Below are 27,744 nucleotides of genomic sequence, written 5' to 3'. Positions count from 1 at the left end.
AGTATTTGTTTAACAAACTTGATATAATCAATCCTAGATTAAAGAAATAACGATCATGCCATTTGTATAAAGTGCCCACCCATAGATAACTTTCTAATTGCACTTTCAATATTGAATTGCTTCATTAATTCGTGCCGCTCATTTCTAGGAATTTTGTGCCAGACGTCAGTAATTTGTGCATTATTTGTGGTTTTGCTGGAGCTAGTCAATTTTTGTTTTGAAGTGTCTACAGTATGGAGTGTCAAGTTGAAAAGAAGGATTATCTCTGACATGTCCTCCGGTACGAATTCAACAAAAGTTCTAGTGACGCAGAGACATCCAGACAAATTGTGCAGTGGATGGAAGGAACGCTGTTACTGAAAAGACCACCCGGAAATGGTTTCACAGGTTCCGAAGTTGTGGTATTTTGGCGTGAGTGGTGCCCCACGTTCTGGTCGCCCACCTCACTTTAATGAGGACCATTTGAACGACTTGTTCCACCATGACCCACGTCAAAGCACTTTGAGATTGGCCACGGAACATTGGACAAGCAACTATTGTGCATTATCTTCAACGCATGAAAATGTTCAGAAACTGGGTTCATTGGTGCCTCAATCACTCAGTGCAAACAAGAACCAGCATGTTACCATGTGGTTCTTTGCATATCTGCCATCGTGAATACTTACCGATAACATCAGCCTTTTATTTCATATGTTGTTCGTGGAGATAAGTGGTACTTGTATGTGAATTTTAAGCAGAGGAAGGCAACCCAAACACAAAAGGCAACACTATGTCCCAAACAGGATTTGCATCCTAAAGATACAATGTTGTGTGTCTGTTGGGACATAAAAGGGATTTGCCACAGTGAAATTCCACTCCATAATCGTACCATCACTCTACTGTATACTGCCATCAGTTTCAGTGTGTTCCTGCAGCACTTCAAGAAAAAATGCCCAAAAAACGATATGGATCATCATTCACATGAACAGCGCTAAACCTCATGTGGCACACATGAGACTCGTTGCCATTCAGTAGGTTCAATGTGAGGTTCTTTCTCATTCGGAGTATTTCCCAAATATGACTTCTACAGATCACCATCTTTTCCGGTCTCTGTCGAATGCAGTGCATGGCACATCTTTTGAAAACAATGAGTGTCTCAAGATTTCATTGATGATTTCTATGTATCCGAGCCGTGGTCATCCGTTTACTTCCTTTTTCCGTAAAGGCATTCAATAACTACGTGAACGTTGGGAACGTTGGGAATGCACAATGCGGAGAAATACTAACCGGTAATCCATTGACTGATTAGATCCAACCTTCAAACAAGAAATGTATCCATTGGTTCCTAAACGTACTAACTAGTAAATCAATGCAATACTGATTTGAGGGTATTGAATCCAATGGAATTATTTTTAAACATAATCAATCCATGGAGTCATGAGAAATATTACCTCAAATTTAAGATGTTTATATATATATTTCAAATTTGAGTTCAGTTTTCTATGCACACTATGGACGCGTGTGTATAGAAATAATTGAGTTGAATTCATTGTCCTCAAATTAGAATAAAAAGAACAATTAGAAATGTGTACAAAGGTGGCTACTTTTTACTAATGGCAGGCATGATCGGGTGCATTTTACCATTTAACACATAAAGAATGGTTTCGATATATCTACATCTACAGGCTTTACACATCTACAGGAAAAAGAAATGTAGCGAGTACGTACATGCTACCTCGACGCATTCCCTGATAATTGGATGCCAGTGTATATAGGTTTATTTTATTATATATATATATATATATATATATATATATATATATATATATATATATATATATATATATGTGTGTGTGTGTGTAGGGTTATTAACTTTCCTCATCATTCACTTGCGTTAAACATTCGTCTCTCTTAGCGTAAAGGCCATAATCGTGGGACGTTAAACTGAAATATCATTTCATTTCCATTTCAGGAAAAAAAAAATGGATTGACGTTCTGTTTTATATAAAAACGTAGAAGGTTAGAACCTGTACTTTAGAGGCAAAATATTAAAAATGACAATAACTTCCATCACTGCAAAGAATACCATAACAGGTTATAAAAGCAGTTCTTTTTTACTATCAGGAGCTACGAAACACTACAAATGTAATAAGGCTATATCGGAATGACAAAACAAAACATCAAAATCAGATCAATAAACATGTTAGGAAAAAAAAAAAAGAGTTCTTTCGAAAAATTTCAGGGGTACCAGAAGTCAGGATTTTACATTCTTAAAAAAACATGTGTATGCTTCTTGGAAATGAAAGCTTTGGAGTCAATTGTCATTGAAACAAAACAATTTAAAACAATTACCAATTAAATTTATATAAAATGAGAATACTAAATAAAACTAAAATTTACTCACCAAAATTACGGACAGTAGTTGAAAACATTGAATTTTCTAACTGCGATCATTCATTTAGATTTTAATAAACTAATAATAAGGTTAGAAAAAAAAAGTATTAGGGACATCATGAAAATACATAATTTTGTTTGCAGAAGAAAAAAAATCTTCTAAATATATATGTGCGATCACAAAACATTTCTGTTGTCTCAATTACTTCTGTGTATTCGTAGATTATTAATAACATACACAGTGCGTCCTATAATTTTCTGGACGCTCAAAAAATTTAGAACCGCGCGCGCAACGACAGTTGTGGGATATATTATTAAAGATATGGTTCATTTCTTGTAATTCAATACACTGAATTTCATGCTCATATAAGCCTATATAAGAGTGTCTTGTCAAAACATTTCTGGAAATCTTCGATGGTATAATGGTTAGTTAGATACTGGGTCGAAAATCTAACTCCACCCAGGTAATTAAGCTCGAAGATCTGCTTAGTAATTAATATATAGATGTCTAGTTCATCGACCTTTTCGGTGAGATAGGTGGAGTAATAAACTTCCTATGCTTAAAAATGTTGCACATGAGGTGGTAAATATTATGATATCTCTTTACCAAGTGCAAATATGTGTGCAATAGCTCCAAACTTCATTTCTTTCAGCTGCAATTTCAGTTGCTGGCAAAAGAAGTAGTCAGAAGTTTATGTAATTTTACAGGTTCGAATAACTAGATGAAAGTATATAAAAGAAATCTTATAAATATTAAACATATTCAATCAAATAAAAATGTTATATAATAACTCGTAATATGTCCAGAACTGACGTGTACGCTTCATCTAATACATCGTGTATATTGCGTATGACATTGAAACGAAATACGAATTGAATCGAAGACAATACCCAAACTGGTAGCGACAGCTAGGATGTTGCTCTTAGACTAAAAAAACCCTGAAAACTAATTATTCTCGTCTATTTTGAAGATAGTTGCTAATTGAAAATTTTGTTTTCCTGCACCAACAATATTAAACTTTTCTTAACTTACCTCTTTCTGGATATTGATATAATAAATGTAACTTTATACATATATGTAACTGTGAACATATATGTAACTTTCGAAACCGACTCCTGTATAATAAAATGGGCTGCGGTGGCTCAGTGGTAGAGCGTTCACCTCTGGTGCTTGGGGTCCCGGGTTCGATCCCTGCCCCCACCAAGTGAACTTTGTGGTGGACAAACACCGTGTGCGTGGGTTTTCTCGGGGTTTTCCCGTTTCCTCCCACTTTCTTCATTCCACCATTTCATTCGTCTCTCATCATCACCGTCTCCTTTAGCCTAACCGGCATATGCGTGGGACGTAAAACTCAAAAACTTCACTTCCTGTATAATAAAAGCATTGCGCATTGAAAAATACAAATTTGTTTTCAATAGTAGAGGAAAGCACAACTTGCAATCCTAGTCATTTTATCTCTAAAAATGTTAGTCGAAATTACCAGTAGCTAGTTTACGGCAAAAGAACTAAGGATAACCTATACTATTGTATTGAACTCGTTTAATCTTGATTTACTTCCATAAGTTCTTAAACGTAAGCAGTTGTTGTTTGTGTTCGTATGAAATCTTGATTTACTTCCATAATTTCTTAAACATAAGCAGTTGTTGTTTGTGTTCGTATGAAATGGAATAATTGCATGTTGAAACGAGAATATATTCTTGCAGTGTATGCCGCAGCCGACGCTGTCAAGCTTTGAAGAAGATGCAGCTAAGATCAAAAGACTTCAAGAGGAGAACGACAGTTTGCGTATTCGGTTGTCTGTGCTTCTGGAACCTCGTGCTACAACTGTAAATGAAGTTGCTGTCCCTGATGTCATGCCTCCTCCAGAGTTAATGGATGACTTCTATATTATTGCACAGTAAGTATCGGTAATAAACGGATCTTTAAAATGCGCCATTGAAAGTGTTAGTTAAACTGGTTTCAAGTGTTCGGATTATATAAGAAGTAAAAATTGATCTTTCTCTTAAGTGGTAGGCACATAAAATGGAGCGGACTTTTAGGCATGCAAGTTTAAGAAATTAGACGACTTTGTGATATCACTTTAGTTTTCTGTTTTCACTGTCGCGTACTTTACATTTTATCTGTGGAGACCACCGAGGTAACAAATCAGTATTGTCTTCGCATGTTTTAATGACTACTAATATTTGGTAGTGCACATTATTTTAGTAGAATCGAATTCGAAGCGCAGATAAACATTTTTCTTATTTTGTTTAAAAAAAGAAAAAAAAATAAAATTGAAACTGAGTGAGTATAGACTTGTTAACGGTACAAAGTTCGTTATTTTGCTTAAAACCTACAAAATTAACTTGACAGGAAGGCCAAAATGGCCTTGGCGAAATGCTGCAGCGAATAGAGCAATCAAGTGAGCATTTAAAATGTCTTCGTAAGTACTGTGAGGATGCAAAATCGTTACAAGAAACTTAAAACTTAACCTCAGAAATTACCATGTTATTAGTTATGAAAGTGTTGCTTGCTTTCTTTCTTCTTTTGAAGCCGTTGTCCCTTGTTGAGGAAAAAGAAAAAAAAGTCTCAGTGGCTAACATACCAGATTTAAGTACCATTAGTGATTCAGATCCCACATTAATATTACAGGTTTCACCCTTCATAACACCAGTGTTAATAAAAAGACCGAAAACAAAAATAGAAATCAAATTTTAATATGTATCTATATACAGTGATCATAAAGAACTAATTTTAGAATCCCCTCTGCAGTTCAGTACCATGTGACGTTAAATCAATTGGCATTAGCAGTTATTAGACTGATTTGACTAGCATAGTAGCTACTTGACTAGGTCACTAGTTCCCACAATTCAGTTGATACCATCAGTGATAAGACTCTAGTGTGAGGTAAATTTCTTTTCTGTGAGCCATGCTGTTGTTAGTACTAGTTAGTTGATGTGAATTGAGAAGCAATGAATATATAAAAGTACGTGTTTTTGTACTGCAAATGTAAAACATGGCCATAATTACACATCACACTGCACTTCCATCTTGCGAAGGTATTCGAAAACTGAATAATAAAGGGTGAGGTTAGATTTACATTAAAGTTTCACTACCCCAGCGTGACGTAATGCCACGTGGTATTATCAAAGGCGTCAAGGTGGAACAAAACAAGCCCTGGTGGGTATCGTGACACTTTGCTCGCTGACATTCGTTCACCTATGTTTCGTAACGTACGTAAATCCCTTCTTTTACAATCAATAAAGTTGTGTGTGCAAATGGGACTAATTACCACGTGACATTACGTCTCAACCGGATGATGCAACTTCAATGTAAATTTAACTACACCCAATAATAAAAAATTTGAATAAACCGGCCCGATAGGGATACTGCTTGCAGATAAGCTTAAATCAGTTTGGTGAGAAGAGAATTGAAATAACGTTGTGCATTGTTTTATACACTCACCAACAAAACGTCCAAAGAGTACAAAATACCTAGAACAAACCTATAAAGGATTCAGAAGACATGAAGTTCAGATAGCTAAAGCAACTTTACTCCGAGGCTTCCATGAAGATGAATATGTTAGCGGTATGGAAGAATTCTGCTTGCAATGCAGTTTAGACAACTAACTTACGGGCAGCCCTGTACATAAGTTAACCTTCTTCTTATGAAACTACTGGATTTATGTTGGAACGTATTAATTTCATGTGATAACTGTGTACTATATAAATGAACAGTGTTCATTTTAGCACGCTTTGTATATTAAGAAGTTGCTTTCAATTGAAATAAATGTACTTTTTCTCCTTTGTATTCGTAGGGAAACTCCAGCTGCAGAAACTCAGACGAAAACCCTGAAAAATCTGATTCGCAATATAGGAAGCAATATTGGAGGTGGGTTACCTACGTCACCTATTCTAAGTAGAAAACCCCAGCAGACAGGATCAGGTACCGTGACTTAAATGATTCTTTTTCGACAACAATCAAGTCTTGGCATGACGGAATGCTATCTTCTATTGCATTGCTAGACATATGAAGAACAGCATTTGACATATATTGCATGTCTTCACTTGACATATATGCATTAAGTTGAAAAAAATCTTTAGATGCGTATTTCGAGAACAATATGTAATAAGAATTCCTATGCCATTATAGTTTTCGTAGCGGATCAGATTTTATCTACTCATAATCTTTTTTCTTTTTGTTGTAAGATTAATTCTGCAATAATAATTACTATTTGTTTAGACCAGTCTCTTTTTCCATATTCGCCTGCGGAGTGTACATCTCCGAACCAGCTAGGTTTCATTTTCGTAGTATGTATTTTTTATGATTGCAATGCCATTCTTTATAAAACATTTAACTACGTATTATTCATTTAAAGCTAGTAATTGACGTATTTTTAATTGTTAAGGAGATAAGTGGAACACTTACTTTATTGATTGGATCTGTAAGACCTTTCGTGTATTATTCTCTGACCTTGTTCATCAGGTCAAGTCAGTCACACGAAGATTGAATTACGTCATAAAAATAAACACATTTTACACTTCTGATGCAAGGGTTCTGAAATTGAAATAAGACCTCTTGACACTGGTGGTTTCTGTAGCTCTCTTTTCGATAATTTCTTTATGAAAGAACTACATATTTATCGATTCTTCTGTATGTACTAACAATGTGAGACTCTCTCTTAGACATTGCTTCTTCTTTTTAACACATTTAACTAGAAACATCTGTGCAGATATTAATTGGTGGGGTTCTTGGTTCGATCCCTGCTTGCGCCAAGTAAGCTTTGTGGTGGACAAACATTATGTGCGTGGGTTTTCTCGGGTTCTCGCGTTTCCTCCCACTTCTTCATTCCATCATTTCATTCATTTTTCATCATCGCTACCTCCTTTAGTCTAACCGGTATAACCGTGAGACGTAAAACAAAGTTTTCATTTCATTTCATTTCGTGAGCAATTGATAAAGATCCTGACTAGTAGCGTGTAGCACCCCGTTTTGCTTTGAGGAATTTAGGCGATGCGGCCTTGCATGGACTCCACAAGACACTGCAAACGTTGGGGAGATCCATGATTGCCGCAAAACCTCCCACAATCCACGAAGATTGGGCGGAGCAGGATTCAGAGCACGCACATTCCTTTCAACAGCATCCCAGACGTGCTCAATGGGATTGACATTGGGGCTCGTCGGAGCATCAGGTAAGCATCTTCACATCTGTGGAATCCTCATCAAACCACAATTCGGGAGCGATGGGCCGGAGCATTGTCTTGTTGGAGGTATGGGAGGAAAACAAAGAGGTGAACATGATCTCCTAGATTTCTGTAACGTTCACCGGTGAAGGACGTTTTCAGATGTACTAAAGGTCACATTTCATCACCAGACCACCACTACCTCCAACCTATATCGTGCTGGCAAGAGAGATCTATTGCTTCATGTGTTTGAAGACACACTCGTACCCGGCCATTGGCGTGTATCAACTGGTACCTCGACCCAGCAATCCAGCTGACTTTTTTCCATGCTTTGGGCGTCCAATGTGGTGTTTCTTTACCCATCTCAGTCATTGTGCCTTGTAACGGGTGTGAGCAGAAGTACCCTCATGAGACGCTTCTTTCTGTATCCATGGCGAGGACATGGCTCTGGATAGCATACCTGCTCTCAGCATTGAATTGACGAGTAATATGCTGAACTGTGGTTCGTCTGTCCGCTTTTATCATCCAAGCTAGCTGACTTCGACCCCTGTTACCAACGCATCGTACCACGATAGTTAACCTTGGTAGCAGTGGTTTTGTCCGAATTCACGTATTCATGGTACATTCTTGATACGATGGTCCTTGGAAACCCCACTGTCTGCACGACTTCCGAGATAGAGTAGCGTATTCATCTAACTCGGACAATCTGGCCGCGATCAAATGCACTGAAGTCTCGTATCTTGCCCTTTCTATAGTTAACTCTTACTCTGGCGTCCTCGCTGTTACATGTTACGCACTCCTATTACATTCCCCGGGCTAAGCATAGCACCATTTCCCCAGAATGGCAACTCTCTTTAATTCAGCTGCTCATGAGTGTAACACTGAAGCTCAAATTCGGTCACATTTAACGTTAACAATTTGTGTGTATCCTTTGACAAACATTCGTCTGACATGTGTCACTTTATGTGTTTGTAAAATGATTCGATCTTCAAATGAGTGGCTTAACCCGGTGAACGAGGTCAAAAAATAAGTTCTACTTAAATTTTTAACAATTAAATATTTAACTTATTCATTGGTTCCTAAAATGTGTCCCCATTTTCTATAAATTTTATTACAAACACTATAAAGATTTTTTTCTTTCTTGTAACTATGAGTTACAAGAATGAATGTATACGAGGGCTGCTGGAAAAGTTTCTGCAAATTACTACTAACAGTGTTGCTAGTGTTCTGCTATTGTCAGAATTCAGAAGAATAGACATTTCTATGTTTAAATTATCTTTGATCGTTTGTGCCTATTCGTTTATTTTTCACAGCAGTTGAAAGACGTAGTTTTGTGTGAAAAATGGAAATTTCTCCTGAACGTTTTCGGGCAGTGATTCTTTTATGATTTCAAATGTAGTTTAACACCAAAACAATGCATCGAGCTACTTCATTTGGCTTTTGGGAATGAAGTGCCATCCAATAGGATTGTGTATAATTTATTTTCCGAATTCCAGTGTGGTTGCACATTTCTCAGTGGTGCATTTTATGAATGTTGTCCACCTACGTCTGTTTTTGCCAGTAATGTTAACCGAAGCTCAAACAAGCTCCAATTAATTGGTGTAAAGAAATGCTCAAAACATTCAACCGAGGAAAGTCATATTTGATATACTGAATCATTTCAGGGGACAAGTCTGTTCATACGTACCCGAAACTAAACAGCAGTCCACTGCTCGGGTGTTTCAAAATAAGCCGAATCTCAAAAGTTCTTTTATCTTCTTTCTACAAAGTTCAACATGATTAAGAGGAAAGTTGGCTAACATTGGAAATGGAGAAGTTTCCATAGCAAAACCATCATTTTGTTGTTATGGTGGTTAGAGTGTAGCGTCCCTTTTCAGGAATGAGGTTGCATGAGACTTGGACCTACAGTTTAAGGTAAAATCTGAACCATCTTAATGCGTGCAGATTTCAAGGTTCACCCACCAGGAATGGAACTTGAGACCCCCATGCACCAAAGGAGTACGCGCTAGCCATTAGAACATCTTGGAGGGTAAACCATCCTTCTCCTCGTAAATCCCGTCTACATATCGAAAACAGTGGGATTGGAATGTACTTCTAGACTTATCTGAGTTCATAAACGTTCAGACCATTGAATTTATTGTATCTGAACCACAACAAGTAATAACCAGTGCAGGAGGAATAGATTTGAATATATAATGTCAGTGGAATCTAATTTTAATTTGTCACTGTTTACAAAGGCGTATACATCGGTTTTTAGGTCGTAAATACTGTATAGTTACACACAGTTAGCTAAACTTCGTGGTATTGTCTATCATGTATCTGCATAACCATGTTAACAGCGAATATACATTCTGCCGCGTATAGAAAGAAGTGTGTTTGCAGATTGAAGTTTAATGATGCGATCTGGGACAATTGGTAGAAATTTTGTAGATCACTCTTAATTCAGTTCAGTCCGTGGGATCCAGTCTATGATAATGCTCTTTTAGTTGTATTGTATTTATATAAACAAAATATAGTGTGAGTAAATTACCAATTTAATTACTACTTTCAGCCTTCTTTCTTCGCCCTTTTAGTCTTGGCTATGACGACCGCGTAATGCTATCAAATGTTTTTGTACTATATCTTAAATATATATCTTTTGTATTTTCTCATGCAATAGTAGAAGGCTATTAAATATTACTTTGAGAATTTTGAAGCATGTTTATTTACAGACTATTTGCTGTACTTTAAGTAAAGTTTTCTTTGTGATTGAAATTGATTTTTGGAATATGAGTTGAAAATTACAAATCCGTCTGTTTCCTAACACTTCATTAATGCTTTTAAGGGCAGTTTAATTAATAATCGTTAAAATCTTATTTTATCGTTAAGTTATAAGTGTACAGATATTGAAGTATTCGTAGTTAACATCGATAAAATTGTCATATCTGTTAACCTTTTAAAGGTCCAGCATTTTTTTAGATACAGTTTTCGGCTTCAATTTACGACATGAAGCTATCGCGAGGACTACCTCCTGTTTCGCAGAATGTTATCAGCGTGCAGCGTTGTCAAGTTTACCCATTCCTGTTCTGCAGAAGTGTCATAACGGCTAAACGTCGACAAGTAATTCACCTCGATTATCTCCTGTTTCGCAAAATTGCCATGAAGAGTTTTGGTAGCACCTCAATATTAGAAATATTTAGCGAAAGGAAAAAATAAACACAAATATCTATCTAAGAAAGAAGTGCGGCTCGCAACAGAGTCTTGCCGCACAAGTCCAATCTGGTATACTGCAACGAGAACAACATACACACATATAAATAAAAAACGTCTGTTTGTTTTGAATAATAATTTCATGAACCTTAATAAATGTAGTATACATGTGCGACTCTTAATATCGCCTTGTCTTCATTGGATTATAATTTCAACAATCCAAATGAATGCCATGAGATACTGCATTAAAGTATGGAATAAAGCCAACCTCACCAGACCTAAACCTGCTCTTAAGAACCTGAATACGACTGTCTAAACGCTCCTCAAAGTTAAATTGCCTGCTTCTATCAGCCGCATTGAGGCGTCGTTCTCGAACTGTTCTTGTTTCACATGTAGAATTAATTTGTATATGTTGAGAGGGCTTTCTTTCGACTTTCTATTAAACTTGCTTCGACGTTGTTCGTGATTTTTTTTCGCTATTATCAAACTGGTTCCATATTGCCCTGAAACATTAATAAAAATATAATTAGTGCAACGTAAGGAATCAAAAAACAATCCAATAAAAAGTAAACTTTCAAATATTGCTGTACTTACGGAACGAAGGTTACTTTCAGTTTGTCAACATAGGTATCCACCAAGTAGTCTAGGAAAACCTATGCCTCTGGGATGTCGAGTGCATCTTATGTATATATAGAAATGCATCAGGTTCGTCTTCAAGAGAAACAATGGGAAGTGCAGCTGCTCTTGTAGGGCAAGTGTATTTTCTTACGTCATTATCAGCCTTTTAGAATGGAGCCACCCAATTTCTTCTATCTTTGACCAAATAAATTGGGTAAAATGAAACAAAAAAGTGCATACTGTTGCTTCCTGGAATGTTACGCTTGTAGCGTTTATGGCCACGCATAAATTCTTGCACATGAAATCTGAAGTATTTTAAAATGAAACACTAAGAACATACATGCAGTACCCGAAATAAACGCAGATTGAAATAATATTGAACCAGAACACATGGGACATGATATATACAATATTCTAAATGTACAAATAAGAAACGAAGAGAGTAGGACTAGGTTGAAGGACAAATATAAAAATCATTTTTACTCAGCAAAAAAATGTTAGTGTAAATATCCAAATGTGAATTAATGTATATATAAAAATTCTACAAAAAATGTTCCATACATCAATGTACGTGGTTCTGTATGGAGTAATAAATTCAAAAACAAATCGAATATTGACTCACCACGAAACGATCACTTCCTTTTCCATCATCAGTGAGCAAAAATTCTTCCCCTTTCGATGTTTAGTCCAGTACAAGTTCATTCACAGGAATCACCAAGAGAGGACACTATTTAGAACGCACATTGTATAATGCATACGTGACACCTGAGAATAGTAGTAATTCTGCAGCAACTTCATCACTAAGCACATTCTTTGCAGTCCCTTCCCTACAATAAAATTAAAGAAATTGTTAAACTGGGAAATTAAAAATATCTGTTAAATATTCACGCTAAATGCGTAATTTTACATAAACAAGTTATACATACCTGTAAATCTTAGTGGCAGCTTCCAACAGTTCGTTCACAACTTTCTTCTTTATGTTGCCTACCAAACTCTACACTGAACTTGAGCAGCATTTGGTTCATGGGTATGCTTCTTGGACACAGTCTTGTGACTGATATGAATTTGAAAGATCGTCAGTCGTCAGCATGTAGATTTTAAAGAATTTTTTGAGGCTTCGACGTAAATTTTTAAGACAAATTTAAAAACTCCCGTACCTACGAAATAAAAAGGCACGAAAAGAAGTTTTCTCAACAGATTGAGTACTTTAGTTACATTTGATATATATATAGTAGTATATATATATATATATATATATATATATATATATATATATATAGTAAGACTATTCATGGCTTAGGATTGATTGTTTTAACAAAAGAAACACTGACCAAAGCTTAAAAGCCACTTTATTTTAAATTATAATTTGTAACTGTTTCGCATATCTAGCATATCCTTCTTCAGACACTATCGAATTTCATTTATTTTCGATAGTGTCTGAAGAAGGATATGCTAGATATCCCAAACAGTTAAAATAAAGTGGGTTTTAAGCTTTGGTCAGTGTCTCTTTTGTTAATATATATATATATATACTTTGTTCTAATATATAAATGAATTAGTTAAGGCACGTAACTCTATATACGCGTAGTACATATGGATTGCCAAAGGATTAGCAAGACGTGAAATATTTTTGACTGTTGTTGAAATAGACGGACAATTAACTTAGCATTCAATTATAATTTTTTAAAATGTATTTCAGTATAATGTTGATTTCGATTTTGCATGAATAAGACTAAAGTTGAATCTATATTATAAGTATATGAAGCTAATAGCATGTCACACTATCTTTCATAAAAGCATGAAAATTGGATATCCAAGTGTTTTGTCTTATTATTCTTATTATAGATTCATATTTTGTAGTTCTGAGAGATGAGAATTTAAATTTTCCCAAATATTTTAGTGTAATTTTACAACATTAATAAAATTTGGAAAGTAAAATTATTTTATCTTTGATAATATCCTTAAGCGGTACTAATGGCGTGGTCGTATAAGTCCAGCATTCTTGAAGGCGATAATGTATGATGGGGAAAGGCATATATTGTAAGGATTGATCTTACGTGATCAGGGATTCATTCATCGATCGTGGTTCAGAGCCTTCGTTTATAGTATGAGGCGTGTTCGGGAAGTAACCTCCGAATGATTGATCACTATGCATGAAGTAGTGAGGACAGCACTACCATCTTTGCCAGTGTTGCCAACTCAACGAAAAAAAGTTGCTAAAATCATTATCTAAAAACGGCCAGAAATAGTTAGAAAAAAAAAGTAAGCTTCCGTGCTGAGACAAAGCTAAGTAAATTCGACAAGAAAAACTCTCTTATCTTCAGCTTGAGGCGAAGCTTCTTTTGTCTCGATTGCTTGTACCGGGGTACTTTTGTTCCAACTAGTTGGAAAACTGTGGCTGAAATTTCGTATAATTGAACAAAGGGTTTTTGTTTTCAACCTGTTCCTATGTTTGTTTTTAACTATATTCACCTGGTTGAATACACGCTTTTCTTCCGCGTTCGAATGTGGGAGCATATTATGATAAAAACCTAACAAAACTAATTCCGAAAACAGACTATCCCCCAGCGTCTGTGTACCGATTTACCTCTTGTCAAAATTCTTCATATGAATACTTATTTATCCATTTCCTGAAATGTATGTTTCTCACTGATTGGGGATCTTAAAGATAATCCCAAAGTGAAAGTTAAAGCTAAGTAAAAAAAACTGTTTCACGTTCCAAATCCTCACTAACACTGAAAAGCGTATTCTGAATTTCTTTAACGAGTATTTTTACTAAAACTTACACGTCTTTTCCTGAAGGTTTTTGTCAACGTCTACTGGTAACTTACAGGTTTCGAACTCCTCTACTGTGTAACCAAGATATGAGGAGAGATCAATATGATCATCAATGCTATCGTTTAGAGTGTCAGTTTGCTAGCAGTATTGCTTAGGATGCTACCACTTAGAGAAGAAATCAGACCTCAGAAAATAGCAAAATGAGGCACAGAATATGGAAAGAAGTGGCTTAAGTCAGAAAATGGCTAGAAATGGCTAAAAGCGAAAAACATATGGCTAGAAAAAACACTAGTGGCTTTTTCGAAAATTTGTAGCTAACCAGGTTCTCAAAATGGCCAGATCTAGCCACAAAGTGGCTAAATTGGCAACCTTAATCCTTGCACAGACGTGCTCGGTAGATCAGTCTGCATCCAGCCGTGGTAGAGTGAAGGTTGTCCTATCACTGGTTCCACTTTTGTAGCATCTCAAAATGTGTGTGCCACAACAGAAACTCCGCCAAGTGCGATGTGCGAGCTGTTACACGTTTTCTTACGATAAAACAACATTTGGCAGCAGCTATTCATCGGGAACTTTGTGGCTTGTATAGATCAAGTGAAGGATTTGTTGGTGAATGGGTTCGTTCATTTAAAAGTGGACGAACAAACATCCATGACAAAGAGAAGAATGGCAGGCCATTAGTTGTCGCTGATGAACTCGCTCAGAAAATTGATGGAAAAGTTCATGAAAATCGACGTTTCACAATCTGTTCGTGCATGTAAAGAAGTGGCTTGGATCTCAGCGTTTTGGAGATGATGAGGAGCTGAAAGATGCGGTCACAAGCTGGCTCAAGGCACAGGCGAGAGATTCTTATGCTAATGGAATTTCTAAGCTAGTACAGAGATATAAGTGTGTGAATGTTTCTGGAAACTATGTTGAAAAATAGAGCAAAGGAGTAGTTTTCAGCTGTATATGATAAATTCTTGTTATTTACCTTGGTGTTTCTTTTTTAACTAATCGGAAGCTACTTTCCGAACGACTCTCGTAGATTCTCTCCTTCGTTACCTCGATGTTCAATAACAATATGAAACACAAAAACTCAACAAGGTTCTGTATTATTACTTGTAGGTAAAGAACATAGTATTACACCCATGTCCTCTGTCTCCAATTTTTGAGAGCCGATAACTTAATGATAGAATACTTGTCTCTGATGCGAAAGTGATAGGTTTTACCTTAGTCCAGTGATGAGCGATTTTTTCTTTTTTTTTTCTTTTTTTTTTTTTTTTTTTAGAAGGTGAAAGAAAGATGAAAAACTATAGGTGGGCCAATATAATTTATTAAAACAACAATAATTCTTTTAATAATAAGCCCTATTAGGATGGAAGTTTCTAATTATCTAATTGTAACAAAGATATACTGATTTTCTCAAAAGTGAAGTTAAATGCCCATCTGTCTGTTTCTGATACAACTCTTTCAAGGTTGAAGTTTCTCACTATCTAGTTCTAACTAGGATACACTGATTTTCTCAAAAGTGAGTTAGTGTGTTTTTATGTTAAAAACCTGTATTTTCCTTTGTGAAGTATTAAAATACCTGCTAAATCCAAATATGGGCAATATAAAATATGCATTTCTTTCGTGATAAAAACTGAATACTACTATAATTAGAAGAAAGTCAGGACTTGGCAATACTCAGTTTACACGATGGCAAAAATTTACTTGTGGCGGCTTCTGGCAATACTTTACCTAACTTTTTTCCTATTGCTTGGAGATTAAAGTGTCATCTAATTTACCGACCGTATTAGCGATTCTGATTCTAAACCAAGCGGCGACTTAGTGGTACAGCACTTATCTGTAGTGCGTGGGGTCCCTGGTTCGATCCCAACTCGCGGCAAGTAAGCTTTGTGGTGGGCAAACACCACCGTGGATATTCTCAGGGTTTTCCCGTGTCCTTCCACTTTTTCAATTTTACCATTTCCTTCACTAAAATCATCATTATCGTCTTCTTTATCCTCAGATAATAATGGGACGTTAAACTTGAAAAAAAAGAAAGAAAAAAAGAAAAAGCAGAGAGGTATGTTTTTGTCAAGAAAAAAGTAATAAATGCACAAAATCGGCTTACAATCGGATGAGTACAATACTTGAATTATTATGTCATCCGTCTTCTTCAGCTTGTACATCAAATGTGGAAAATTAAAAGTTTCTTTTTTTTTTTCATTTGCAAAGGTTCGACAAAGAAAGTGTCAACATCTACAAGCACAGAAGAGAAAAAAACAAAACAACGGGGCTCCTCCTCTGCACTCTCTGGAAGTGTTACACAACCATCTGCTTATATGGGGTGAGATTTTTCTTCTTTATTATAAATGTTTGAATTTTTATTTATATAAAGAATACCAGCATTTATCAATGGGCTTTTTAAAATTATTATTGGTCATTTGGTTATTAACTAGCAGTCATACAAAATAAGTTTTGTGTGTTTCATACGGGGAGAGGCAAGAAAATTCTTACCTTCATCGTGATAGAGATATGCAAAGAATGTAGAAATTTGCACAATAAGTTTGCATCTCGCTAATACATGTAGTAACTTGTGTCTTAATATATTCTGTTGAATTACAGCCAGAAAACTAGCGGGGACAAAACCGTCCTGTCCGATTCGAATACCGAACTCTGATTAGATTTCTCCGTCTTCAGGGAAATTGCCACTAAAGATACATGAAGAGATGGCAGCTGTGTACAGGGAAGAATGCTCATTTTACAACACAGCTAAACGTTGGAAGAGACAATTCAAATATGGTGTCACAAGTCTACAGAATGATTTAAGAGAGGGTCATCTCTCAATCACGTGGTGGCAAATATTGAGTGACATTCTGCATATGAACTACCTGGCATTATGTGATGATTATTGACACCTTTTCAAAAACCATAACGTGCACAATGTCCACAAAGCATTTTAGACGTGTACCAGAGAGACAGGGACGTTCTTATACCCAGATTAGTGACAATTGATGAATGTTGGGTGTATCTATTTCACCCTGAAACCAAAAAAAATAAATAAACCATGGAAACATACACTAGTCCTCCACCTCCAAAAGGCTAAAGTGGAGCATACATCCAGTAAGATCATGTTGTCCATATTGTGGGACCATAAAATTGTGATATGATTGATTACTTATAAAAAAGGGGCTATAATCACAGGTACTTATTAGAGCAATTAGCTGCAGGAGTTTGGGATGTTATCAAACAGAGACTGCGTTTTATGCTTACAGACAGTGCACCGTCACACTGAGCAGCAGATACACTCACTTTTGTGCACCAATGTGGCTATGGACCATTGTCTCTATCCACCATATTCAGCCAACGTGGCTTCGTTTGATTATTTTGCTGTCCAAGTATGAAGAAAATTTGAGAGAAAGCGTTTTGTGGATGCTGAGATGGTCATTAATGCGATGGAAACCTGATTTGCCTCCAACTCCATATACTTTTAGGCAGATCAAATTAACAGACTGATACGTAGATGTGAGAAATGTAAGACAATACGAGCTAAATATGTAAAGAAAGTCGCGTGCTATTATAACAATATTAAAATTTCAGCAATATTAAGAAGCGCTGTCTAATGATGCTCACAAGGTTATATAAAAGGAAAATGTCAGAGGAGTTAGGTTTCTTTTTCACTCTGGCTTTGGAATTCTGTAGAAAAAAATTGATGCTGGTCCTAGGGATTTATTTTCGATAATAACGAAATTTTGAGGATTACAGATAACAAGATGAAGACGTTTAAAGTTGCCGGAACATGTTTCTCGTTGTCATTTCGATGCTTATATTTTTGTATACGTTTCGATGGCTGATTGTCATCATCATCGGTACGTTCTTATTAAGGTACATTTACGTTGATTTGAGGACTCACATAGTGACAGATTTTCAGTTCGGTTTACAACTTTATTTATACGTAAAAAATAAAGTGCAAAAACTTCCTCATGAAGAAGTTACCATAATGCAGATTTAACAGTATTGAAGTTGATGTGAGAGCGCAAACGTGATTTTTCAAAAAGTCAGTGTAATTCTATGACACTGAAGGGTTAAGATTGTACAAAAGAAAGTAATTTCACTTAGATTGTCAGTTCACTAATTCAAGCCTAGGTAAGCATTTTAGGTTGAAGGTGCATCCACGAATTATTTTACTAAAAATCTAAACAGGAAACATCTGTGTAAAATAAAATAAATAAATCACATTTTTTTCCCCTAGGAACCATTATGTGAGTCCACAAATCAATGTAAATTCGGTAATAATCACGTATCAATGATGATGACAAACAGTCATTGAAACGTATAGGAATAAGTTAATACTACGGATGTTTAAGTGAAGTTCAAGGTTACTATTTCATTATGTTTCTGAGTAGTTCCAGAATCTCTTAGAGAAATGTGTTCAATAGTATTCCTTATTCCGTAGGTTTTTACTTTTATTTCCTACTTAAGGAAAGAAATACGAAAATATTAAATGTAACCCCGAGTTTAAACGTGGATATATTTAATAAAACAAATAAAAATAAAATAGAAAGCATCATTTTCATCTCAACAGCCAAAAATGTAAGTACAAATTTATCACAGCATGATTAACTCATTATGAAGTCTTCTGGAGTAACGATAATAAAAGCATAATCATTTTCAGAAAACAAGAAATTATCTTGCGTATAATCGATGATATAAACCTCACACACTCATATAAACAATTATTTAAGAAATAAGGAATTCTCATTGTTCTATCATTGTTCCGGTCTTCCGCTAACTTCTTCACGTACAATTTTTCTGTTTTAATATTGTCCATTAATTGAGCCTCCCTCCTCCTCTTTCCTGCGACCATACCCTCTAAAATGTCCCTCATGATACAGTTCCTTCTCATCCAATGTCCTAACCAATTTCTTTTCCTCATCTTAGTAGTATCTAAAATTGTTCTTTTCTCCCCTACCATTTTTAACATCCTCTCATTCGTTTTCCGCTCTACACAGCTAATTCACTCCATTCTTCTCCACACCCACATTTCGAAAGCTTCCAGTCGTTTCTCATTATTTTTACATACGTATTGTCACTGTATATTCTACTTTTTTTTTTTTTTTTTTTAACGTATAAGTGTAAAACAAAACATTACAATACACGTTATTCCAAACACGACTAACCATGGTGCTGGCGGTCCCTAACACTTGTGATGTCAGCTGAAGCATTTCGTGTTCACTCCGGTCAAGGCTTACCTTTTATCTACTTTGAACCCACCTTGAAATTAGAGCATATCTGAAAATTGTGTTAGGAGCATGTCTGGGTATTATACCCCTGTAGGGAATCCCTTGCACACCCATTGCTCATTTATGAAATATGCATTGTTGGATTACGTGCGTATGATTCCTTTACGCTGATATAGACCGCCACTTCATGTTTTCTCGAATTTGAAGTAGCGCGTGTTGAAATTCACCTTTTCGACGTTTTTGGCCTGCCCTATCTCTGAAACTATGCACTTTTCGTCACAGATCCACATGAACTTTTTCTCTTATTTTGATATATGGATCACTTCTTTCAGTTTTTCGGTATAGTTCATTAATACCTTGTGTGTCTGTATTTAGTACTTTCGAGGAACATGATTATCATCTTCAGCTTATCTACATCTGAAAAAGATTATAAAGGTAAAAACGTGAGGAAGGTGAAAAATGATATGCAGTAGATATACATTTCATGTCAAAAACTAACAGTGAGTAAACAGTGAATAGTGACTACCTCCAGTGTTTTGTTTTATTTGTCATGAAATATATCTACTTTAAATCAAATATTATCCTCTTCTACTTTATAGTCTCTTTCAGATGAAACTAACTGAAGGTGAGTGTCGTGTTTCCTGAAATTACTACTTAATATTTTTTACATCGCGGTGAGTATGAAGCTTTCTGTTTTATGTTTATTTGCTTTATTGACTAATGTCACCATTCGGATCTTATAGTGCATTTCTTAGTTACATTTCTTTTTCTCAAAGTTTGTGTTCTCCTTTAGTTAATGTTAATACTTAGCTACTAGTTTCTTCCTACAGAAGTCCTGGCAGCCAATGGTCATCTAAGAACGTTGAGCATATTTCTGTAAAAAGATCATCTCAGTCCAGTCACACTACTAGTGGGGGTGGCGCTCCATCTGAGAAGAGTTCTGCACACAAACACCGTGACCCATCTACTGAAACAGAGAAACGAAGATCAGATTTGACGAAGATAGATACTGGTATATCCTCTGCTGAAGGAAATATTTCGGAAAAAAGTTTATTTTTAATCCTAAGTCAGGTACTTTCCTGTATTTATTAGTTACTATTTTTAAAAATCAAACATTGTTTTCATATATTGCAATAAATCTCTTGTGTGCCTTCGTTAGAGAAAATCCCGGCTGGGGGTACCAAAATAACAGTATAGAGTTATGTATGGAATATCATATCGTGTGTAAATATCTTTTACGGCTTTGCTGACACATACACACTCTTTTATTGAAATTTTTCATGATCTTTTGCATAAATGTATCTGAATTTCGTTGAAAAAGTATTCAGTTTCCTCCTTCAAGGTGTGGGTGATCGTGGGCTTGTTGGCATAAACCATAGACTTCAAAAAAAACCTTCAGTCCTTGAATCAATTGAACTTTGTAAGCATGTAGATGCAAGTCTTTCGTGAGAATATACTGTAGAGGGCTTCTCGAAATGTCCAATTCTTGACCACGGTGCCGAAGTGATGTTCCTAGACTCTCAGCAACACTCTCACTACTTCGGTGTTTTTTGTTGAACGATTTGTTGAAGGATGGGCAGAGGGTTTAAGATCACAAATTGATCCAGTCTCCTTAAATTTCTTTTATTAATCTCTTCACAGTTGAAGTTAAATCATTATTGCGACCATACGAAATTATCGAACTGTAGCTGTAACTGTGTTTCATTATTTTTAAAATATTGCTCAACAGTGAAAACGCGTTGTTCTTTCGTGTAGCACTCCATTTTTAATAACCCTGAACTGTCAGCTATCTTTTTTTTTTTTTTTTTTTTTTTTCTTTCTTCAACCTTACTGCGCAAATCTTCCGTAAATTTTGGGATACCCATTATATGCTTCTGCGTTGCTTACGCTACTGCTATCTATCACTACATTTCTGTTGAGGCACCAACGAGACTACCTATAACACGAACATAAGATATAAGAGAAAATCAATTTGAGCCTGCAGCTGAAAAAAAAAAAAAAAAAAAAAAAGGTTTGCGATAGATATATGGAATATTTTATTCCTTGATTAATTAATATATAACTAGACATGACGGGTTCGTCACAGAAACGTTATAAAAAGCTGAAAAATAAAACAGTAAGTGTTTTATGTGTAAGTGTGAATTATAAGCTTTTTCTCGCATTTTATAACATCCCAAATCCAGGAGGAAAACGACCGGGCTCCTGCCTCTTTAGCTACAGAGCACCAAGTAAAGACAAAGCTTTGGTGTGAGTCTGTGCTTGAATCAAACACGAAGATGGTACAAAAGGAGCTGTTACGTGAAGACTGACAAGTACAGAATTTTCTCACAGTCTATTTATATATGATATTCACTTGAAAACCAAAACAGAATCAAATAAAGGAAAATGGTATATGGTTGAACTGTTTAATCACACACGATTAAAACACACTAACACATTGAAAAAGAAATAGGACAAAATCTAAGTATAGAACTGATTCATTGCTTTTGAGCATCTTTCTTTAGAAAAGAACTGAACCAAATATTAAAGTACAATAAAAATTGATAGTAAAATTATATGTAAAGATAGAGATCGTCACAATATACGTATTTTTCAAGGTGTTTTAGGTGTAGTTAGCCAGCAGTTTACTTTAGCTATATGTGTGTGTGCAATTTACGTTTGTTTCTTATTAGTAATTCAACGTCCTCTTCACCACTGAACAGTGGTTCTTCTAGAACTTCTCATTGTTTCAAGCCCAAAGAATACACTTAACTTGATTGCTTACATCCGCTTCAGAGAGGCATATTTGCTAGGAGAATACTACGACTTTTGTTAATAACGTTGCTCCCTAAACTTCCGTTTTTTAAAATTACTCTAAACATTCTATATATGGCATTGTACAGGGTACTAATCTGGAAAGCGTGGAATTTAACCATAATACCTGGTGTTTTGATGTTATTGTTACCGGTGGTCTCAAAAGATTTTTTTAAATATATAAGACGTATATAAAATACTATGAATTCAGTAAATAATTTTTAAGTTACTGCTGAATTTTCTCAATTGGCTTTTGGTAAGATATATTTCATTATAAGTTTCTTGTGTAAAATCTATTTTTAATGTGTATCTTAATCAGTACGTACGTTTTTTCTTGTTTTCACCATGATTTTTTTCTCTCTTTCTCTAGTCGTTAAACTCATGACTGAGTATCGTGATCTGAAGACTTTGTAGATCTGAATATTAATTTCCGCCTTTCTTTGCGGTCTTCTGCTTTCCTCACAATGATGATCAATAGAAATCAGATGATGTCGCAGATCTGATCAATCCATCTTCCCCCTGTTCGTCCACAGTGATCTCCAGGCATTAACTTTGCCTTTGACAATTAACTTTTCTAAGTTGTTATTCTTTCTTCTCATGATATGGCAAAAGAATTGTAGGATTCTTGTGTCCACAATTGCTGCGGCTGGTTTCTATCCTCAGTTCCTCGACGACGGACTCATTTGTTTTTCTAGCCATCCATAAGATTCGTAATATCTTCCGCCAACCGCATTTCTAAAGTATTGATAGGCTTTCTGTCTTTAGCTTTTATGTCCAAGTTTCACAACCATAAAGGAAGATAGATAATACCAGTATTTTCTTTAAGTGGTGAGTGTTAAGAGTTATAGCTTGGTTTCTCTACATTTTCCATAATTTCTTTATAATATTTAGTGGGGCGCTCCAGTGCAACGTGCCTTTTTGTTTCTGTCCCACTGTCAACAGTTTTAATGATATAAAGACGTCATATTAATTAGATTATAATTAAAAAAATAAATAAACCTGGTTTATCTGGAAGAATAAAAAAAGACATGGGAGATTAAAGAAAAAAGTGAAAAATAAACTCGAATTTGAAAGCAAATGTGTTATGTGAATATCTGATAAACGGAGAAATTAACTTTTTTTCTCACTCCAGTTTCCTTATAGGTGCTAATTCAGTGATATTCAATCAGTGATAGAGCGTTCACCTCTGGTGTATGGGGCCCCGGGTTCAAACCCTGCTCCCGCCAAACGAACTTTGTGATGGACAAACACTGTGTGCGTGGGTTTCCTCGGGGTTCTCCCGTTTCCTTCCACTTTCTTCATTCCACCATTTCATTCATTTCTCATCTTTACCGTCTCCTTTAGCCTAGCCGGCATAATCATGCGACGTAAAACAAAGATTTCATTTATATGAAAGAGAAAGATCAGATTGTGTATTACGGCTGTTTTATAGGATACTCTTAAGTATTCGTTATGGGTAGAACAGAGAAATTATCAAAATATCAAATACTTGGTTCCATATTTTGGTTTTCTGCTGAGATCGGTACAGCTGCTTAGAATGCTCACCGTCTCAAAAATCAGCCAATATCTACGATAGTATTATGTCGTTTCTCTCTCTTTCTCTCTCTCTCTCTCTCTCTCTCTCTCTCTGTCGCCAATATATTAATTTACTATAATGTAGTAATATATAACTTAAGACAGTAATATTGGACTAATTGAATATTTTTATTTTGTAGGAAGAATATGCAGAACATCGGTCATCGGTAACTCACTGTAAATTTAATGCATCAGGATCAGTGATTGCTAGTTCAGATGTCGATGGAGTTATCAAAGTATGGTCAACTACACCACTGAAGTATGTTTAATTTTTAAATATATTAAGTGTGTAGTTTCCTTTTGTTAATTTCCTAAAGTGTTCCTGGCTTTAAAAAATCTGATAATTTCAACATCTAATTCAATGCTACCTTAACAGTGAAATGACAAGGGAAACTGGTTCAACAGGAATTTTAGGAATGATCAAAAAAAAAAAAATAAATAAATAAATAAAAAAATAAAATAAAATAAAAATAAAAAGATCACAATTTTGGCCAATAATTAGTTTCTGTATTAGGGGCCCACAAAATTTTCGTATTGTCTACAGCAGTGGTTCTCAAACGTTCCGATAACGCGGACCCCCTGTGCATTCGGAAAGTGATCCGCGGACCCCCTTGCAATGCTATCTGAAATTTCAGATGGTATTAAAAACTATACTGATTAGAATTATCACTGACAACAAAAAGATCAAGAAAAATATTGCAATAAGTAATTTATTCTAAAGATACATGATTGTTTCCTAGTGAACAAAATTTCAGTTGAAAATACAGCAATTTTCAAGACTGAAAATCAATGTACTTTTTTAAAAGGAAATTAACTTCATAAACACTCTTCTCAAATGTGGAGTCACTAATATGAGGAATGAAATTCTTTGTTTTTCCAGAATTGCACTGAAATATGGAATAAGTTTTGTCACCATTAAGACGATTTCGCTTTCAGGCTTTAATACTGCAAAGAGCAGAAGAGGTCTGTTCACATAAGTAAGTGGTAGGGAAAGGCATCAAATGTTGCAATGCCTTTTTAGACAACTCTTCATACTCACAGGGTAGAAATTTAAAGTAGGAAAACATTTATATTTACAAACATAAGTATAATTTCTAATTGCTTTCTTTTTAGTAACTGAAAAAAAATACTTCTTGCATAACAGTATTTTATTATAATACATTTCAATTTTTAGGCGTCACGGACCCCCAGGGGTCCGCGTACCCCACTTTGAGAACCACTGGTCTACAGAATAAACACATCATACGGAGTTAATCCATTTTTAGTTTCCCTAAAATTCTTGTTAAGGAAACTGTATGGATAGGGTTATCAGTATAAAACAACGTGTTTTTCGTATTCGCAAATGTTAGTTGTTCCAAATGTAAATAATAACTGTATTCATATAAACTCCAGAACGCAGTAAACTTCTAAAATATTGACTGGTGTTGTTTTACAAATACCGATTGAGTTGATGGATGAAGGAAGAAAGGTAAATTCAACGAGATTTCTATTTATAGCATATGCATGGTGTGTTCATTTATTCTTGACCATATATAAAAGTATCTGTTTAAAAGTATGCCATCAAAGCTTTAGCCGAAATTTCTTAAATTATAGTGTAAATATAGTGTAGATAAAGTTGAATTAACTTTCCCTCATCTATCAATTGCGATGATTCATTCTTATTGTTTGTAATCAAAACTAACTTCTGACTTTGGACATTAGCAGTGTAGCAAACGAAAATATTAACAAACATCTACATCATAAGGATTTTTATAAAACATGGAATTCAAGGAATTATAGTAAATGAGAATGTGTTAAAATATATACAAGGGGCAATCAGAAAGTTCTCGGAATGTTCTTGGAGTTTTTGCATTTGTGAGCATCACAATGAATCGTGTACAAAACAGAGTATAGTCCTTTGGTTACTAATTGTGAATTTGACAAGCGTGAGCAGATCAAAACAAGCAACGTATGAGTAGCGTAGCTGAACAAAGTAGTGTCTTGTTATCAGTAGGCGCAATGTGGCATTAAGAGCAATGCGCTATCATCAAGTTCATGTGCAAATTGGAGAAATCTGCTTCAGAGACTTTGATAGCCTTAGCAACTGTTTACAGTGACAATGCTTGAAGGGAAAATGGACCTCAAAGGTACCGTTTTCGTCAACGTAAAAGAGAGTAAAATCAAAATCAACGCGATGATTGAACTACGAAAGATACCAAAAGAGCTCTTTGTCGGTGTTTTCAGCAATGGCAGTAACAGTGAAGAAAGTGTGTGTATGTACCGAAGGTGCCTACTGTGAAAGTGACTACGGAAATATGTATTTATATTGTGGTAATAAAAGCTCCTCCGTGGCTAAGCGGTTAGCGTACGCGCCTTTGGCGTGGGAGGCTCGGGTCCCGGCGGGAGCTCATGTGGTTCGGATTCCACGTTAATCAGTAGGTCCACGTCTCATATAGCCTCGCTGCTGGACGGGACGTTAAACTAAAATTCAATCAATCAATCAATTGTGGTAATAAAGAGCTACAACAAAATTCGTTAACTTTTTGAGTGCCCCTCGTATATATTGAGGGACGACGTTAAAACGCCTATAAGCAAAAAAAAAAAAAAAAAAAATCGATTTAACAAAGGCAACAGTGGTTGTTGAAACAATCATCGGAAACCTTAAATGTAGAAAACATCGTGTGAGTGAAACCTTTTCATAGTATAAGCTGGAAGCAGGCAGTTGTTAGTTTATTTGGTAACATTTTGTAGATATTGTCTACTTTACTCTAAATTTTTTTCAATATTCTGTATTGTCCGTAAATCGTTCAGTAAAATTCCTAATAGTGGTGGTTAGCGTGACGAAATGAAGCCATAACTATTTACTGTAGGAATATAAACAAGTTTCCATCCAAAATTACTCAGTTCTCGTGTAAATGGTGTTCATAACCTTAATTCCTAATCTATGTGTTCAGTTCATCTCAACTTTATTGGCTTAATTACCCCGTCTAGCTGCGTTAGGTCAGTGAGAACAGTGAAGTGAGACAAAGATATATATATATATATATTAATTTAACCATTACTTTTGATATTTGTGTATTCACTAATGTAATGAATCTTACCTTGGCATATCAAAGTGAATACCAATACTCTTCTTAAAGAATGCTTTCGTAATTATAGAAGCAGTGAAGCGTCTTCTGGCATTTCCAAATACTTAAACACATAAGTCAAACATTAATAAAGTGAAGAGTTTTCGTAAGTCAAAGAAATGCTTTTGAATAATTTAATTATTTAAGTTAAGATAGTAAAGTAAAATAGAAAAATATTACACTAAGTAGTAATTGTGATAAAGCTCCACCTCCTTCAGTCCATATGGATGTCAAAAATGACAAACTTATGTTTGTACCGTGCTTCAATTACCTTACAACTGCGTTGGGAATTCCAGACTCTTCCAAGATACTACAAGTATTTCTTTTTGAAGCAATTCATACTTTCCTAAGAATGTGAATAATTGGTCAGTTGTAACACCAAACTCCTGTTGACCTAATAGGATGGAAGACATTGATGATCTCTAATAGCTAATGTGCTTCAAGAATATTGGCTAAGATCCTACGGGGCAAACAGAGAATTGTAAAATCCTTCGGAAATTGCTACAATCCCTTTGGTTACTTTTCTTAAATATGGGCACTGCCAGATTCATTTTATTGCTTAGGGATTTCTATGTTTGCCATATATGGTAGGAATAGTCCGTGCACTTGTTTACTAGAGGAGTTATTTCTTCCTTTCGCTTTAAGCAATTTCGATTTAACAGGTTTTTGCTAGATAGTCGTTTCAGTCTTTAAAAGAGTCGATTTCTCAGCAAATGGTTATTTGTTTCTGTGTCAATTTCCGTGTGTTAAGAGCCTATCGAAGTACTTTCTTCATGTGCACAGTACTTACCGACATCTGCTAGGGTATTTCTTCATTCGCCTTATACTATATTTAATCTTAGTTGATACTCACCCCTGAATCGTTGCCTGGGTTTTTCGACACAAAAAATTATTTTACCAATTATTCACTTTTATTATTTAGCCTAAAGGAATAACGTGAG

General features: G+C 35.4%; 1 protein-coding gene across 2 annotated transcripts in view; it reads left to right on the top strand.

Moving 5' to 3' along the window:
- The window catches only part of LOC145666914 (WD repeat-containing protein 91), a 75,467-nt gene that overhangs the window by 15,934 nt on the left and 31,789 nt on the right, over nt 1–27,744 (top strand). The window contains exons 5-9 of one of the 2 annotated variants that reach the window (XM_081734512.1): nt 4,078–4,271; nt 6,171–6,244; nt 16,321–16,432; nt 20,159–20,399; nt 23,837–23,955. In XM_081734512.1, the coding sequence (XP_081590638.1) occupies nt 4,078–4,271; nt 6,171–6,244; nt 16,321–16,432; nt 20,159–20,399; nt 23,837–23,955 (740 nt within the window). Of the gene's footprint in view, nt 1–4,077; nt 4,272–6,170; nt 6,299–16,320; nt 16,433–20,158; nt 20,400–23,836; nt 23,956–27,744 lie in introns of both variants that reach the window. The other variant, XM_081734511.1, reaches the window with a different exon arrangement.

Source organism: Thermobia domestica, chromosome 12 (assembly GCF_964235325.1).
Source record: "Thermobia domestica chromosome 12, izTheDome1.hap1.1, whole genome shotgun sequence".
Lineage (NCBI taxonomy): Eukaryota > Metazoa > Arthropoda > Insecta > Zygentoma > Lepismatidae > Thermobia > Thermobia domestica.
This window is presented reverse-complemented; position numbering and strand designations above follow the sequence as displayed.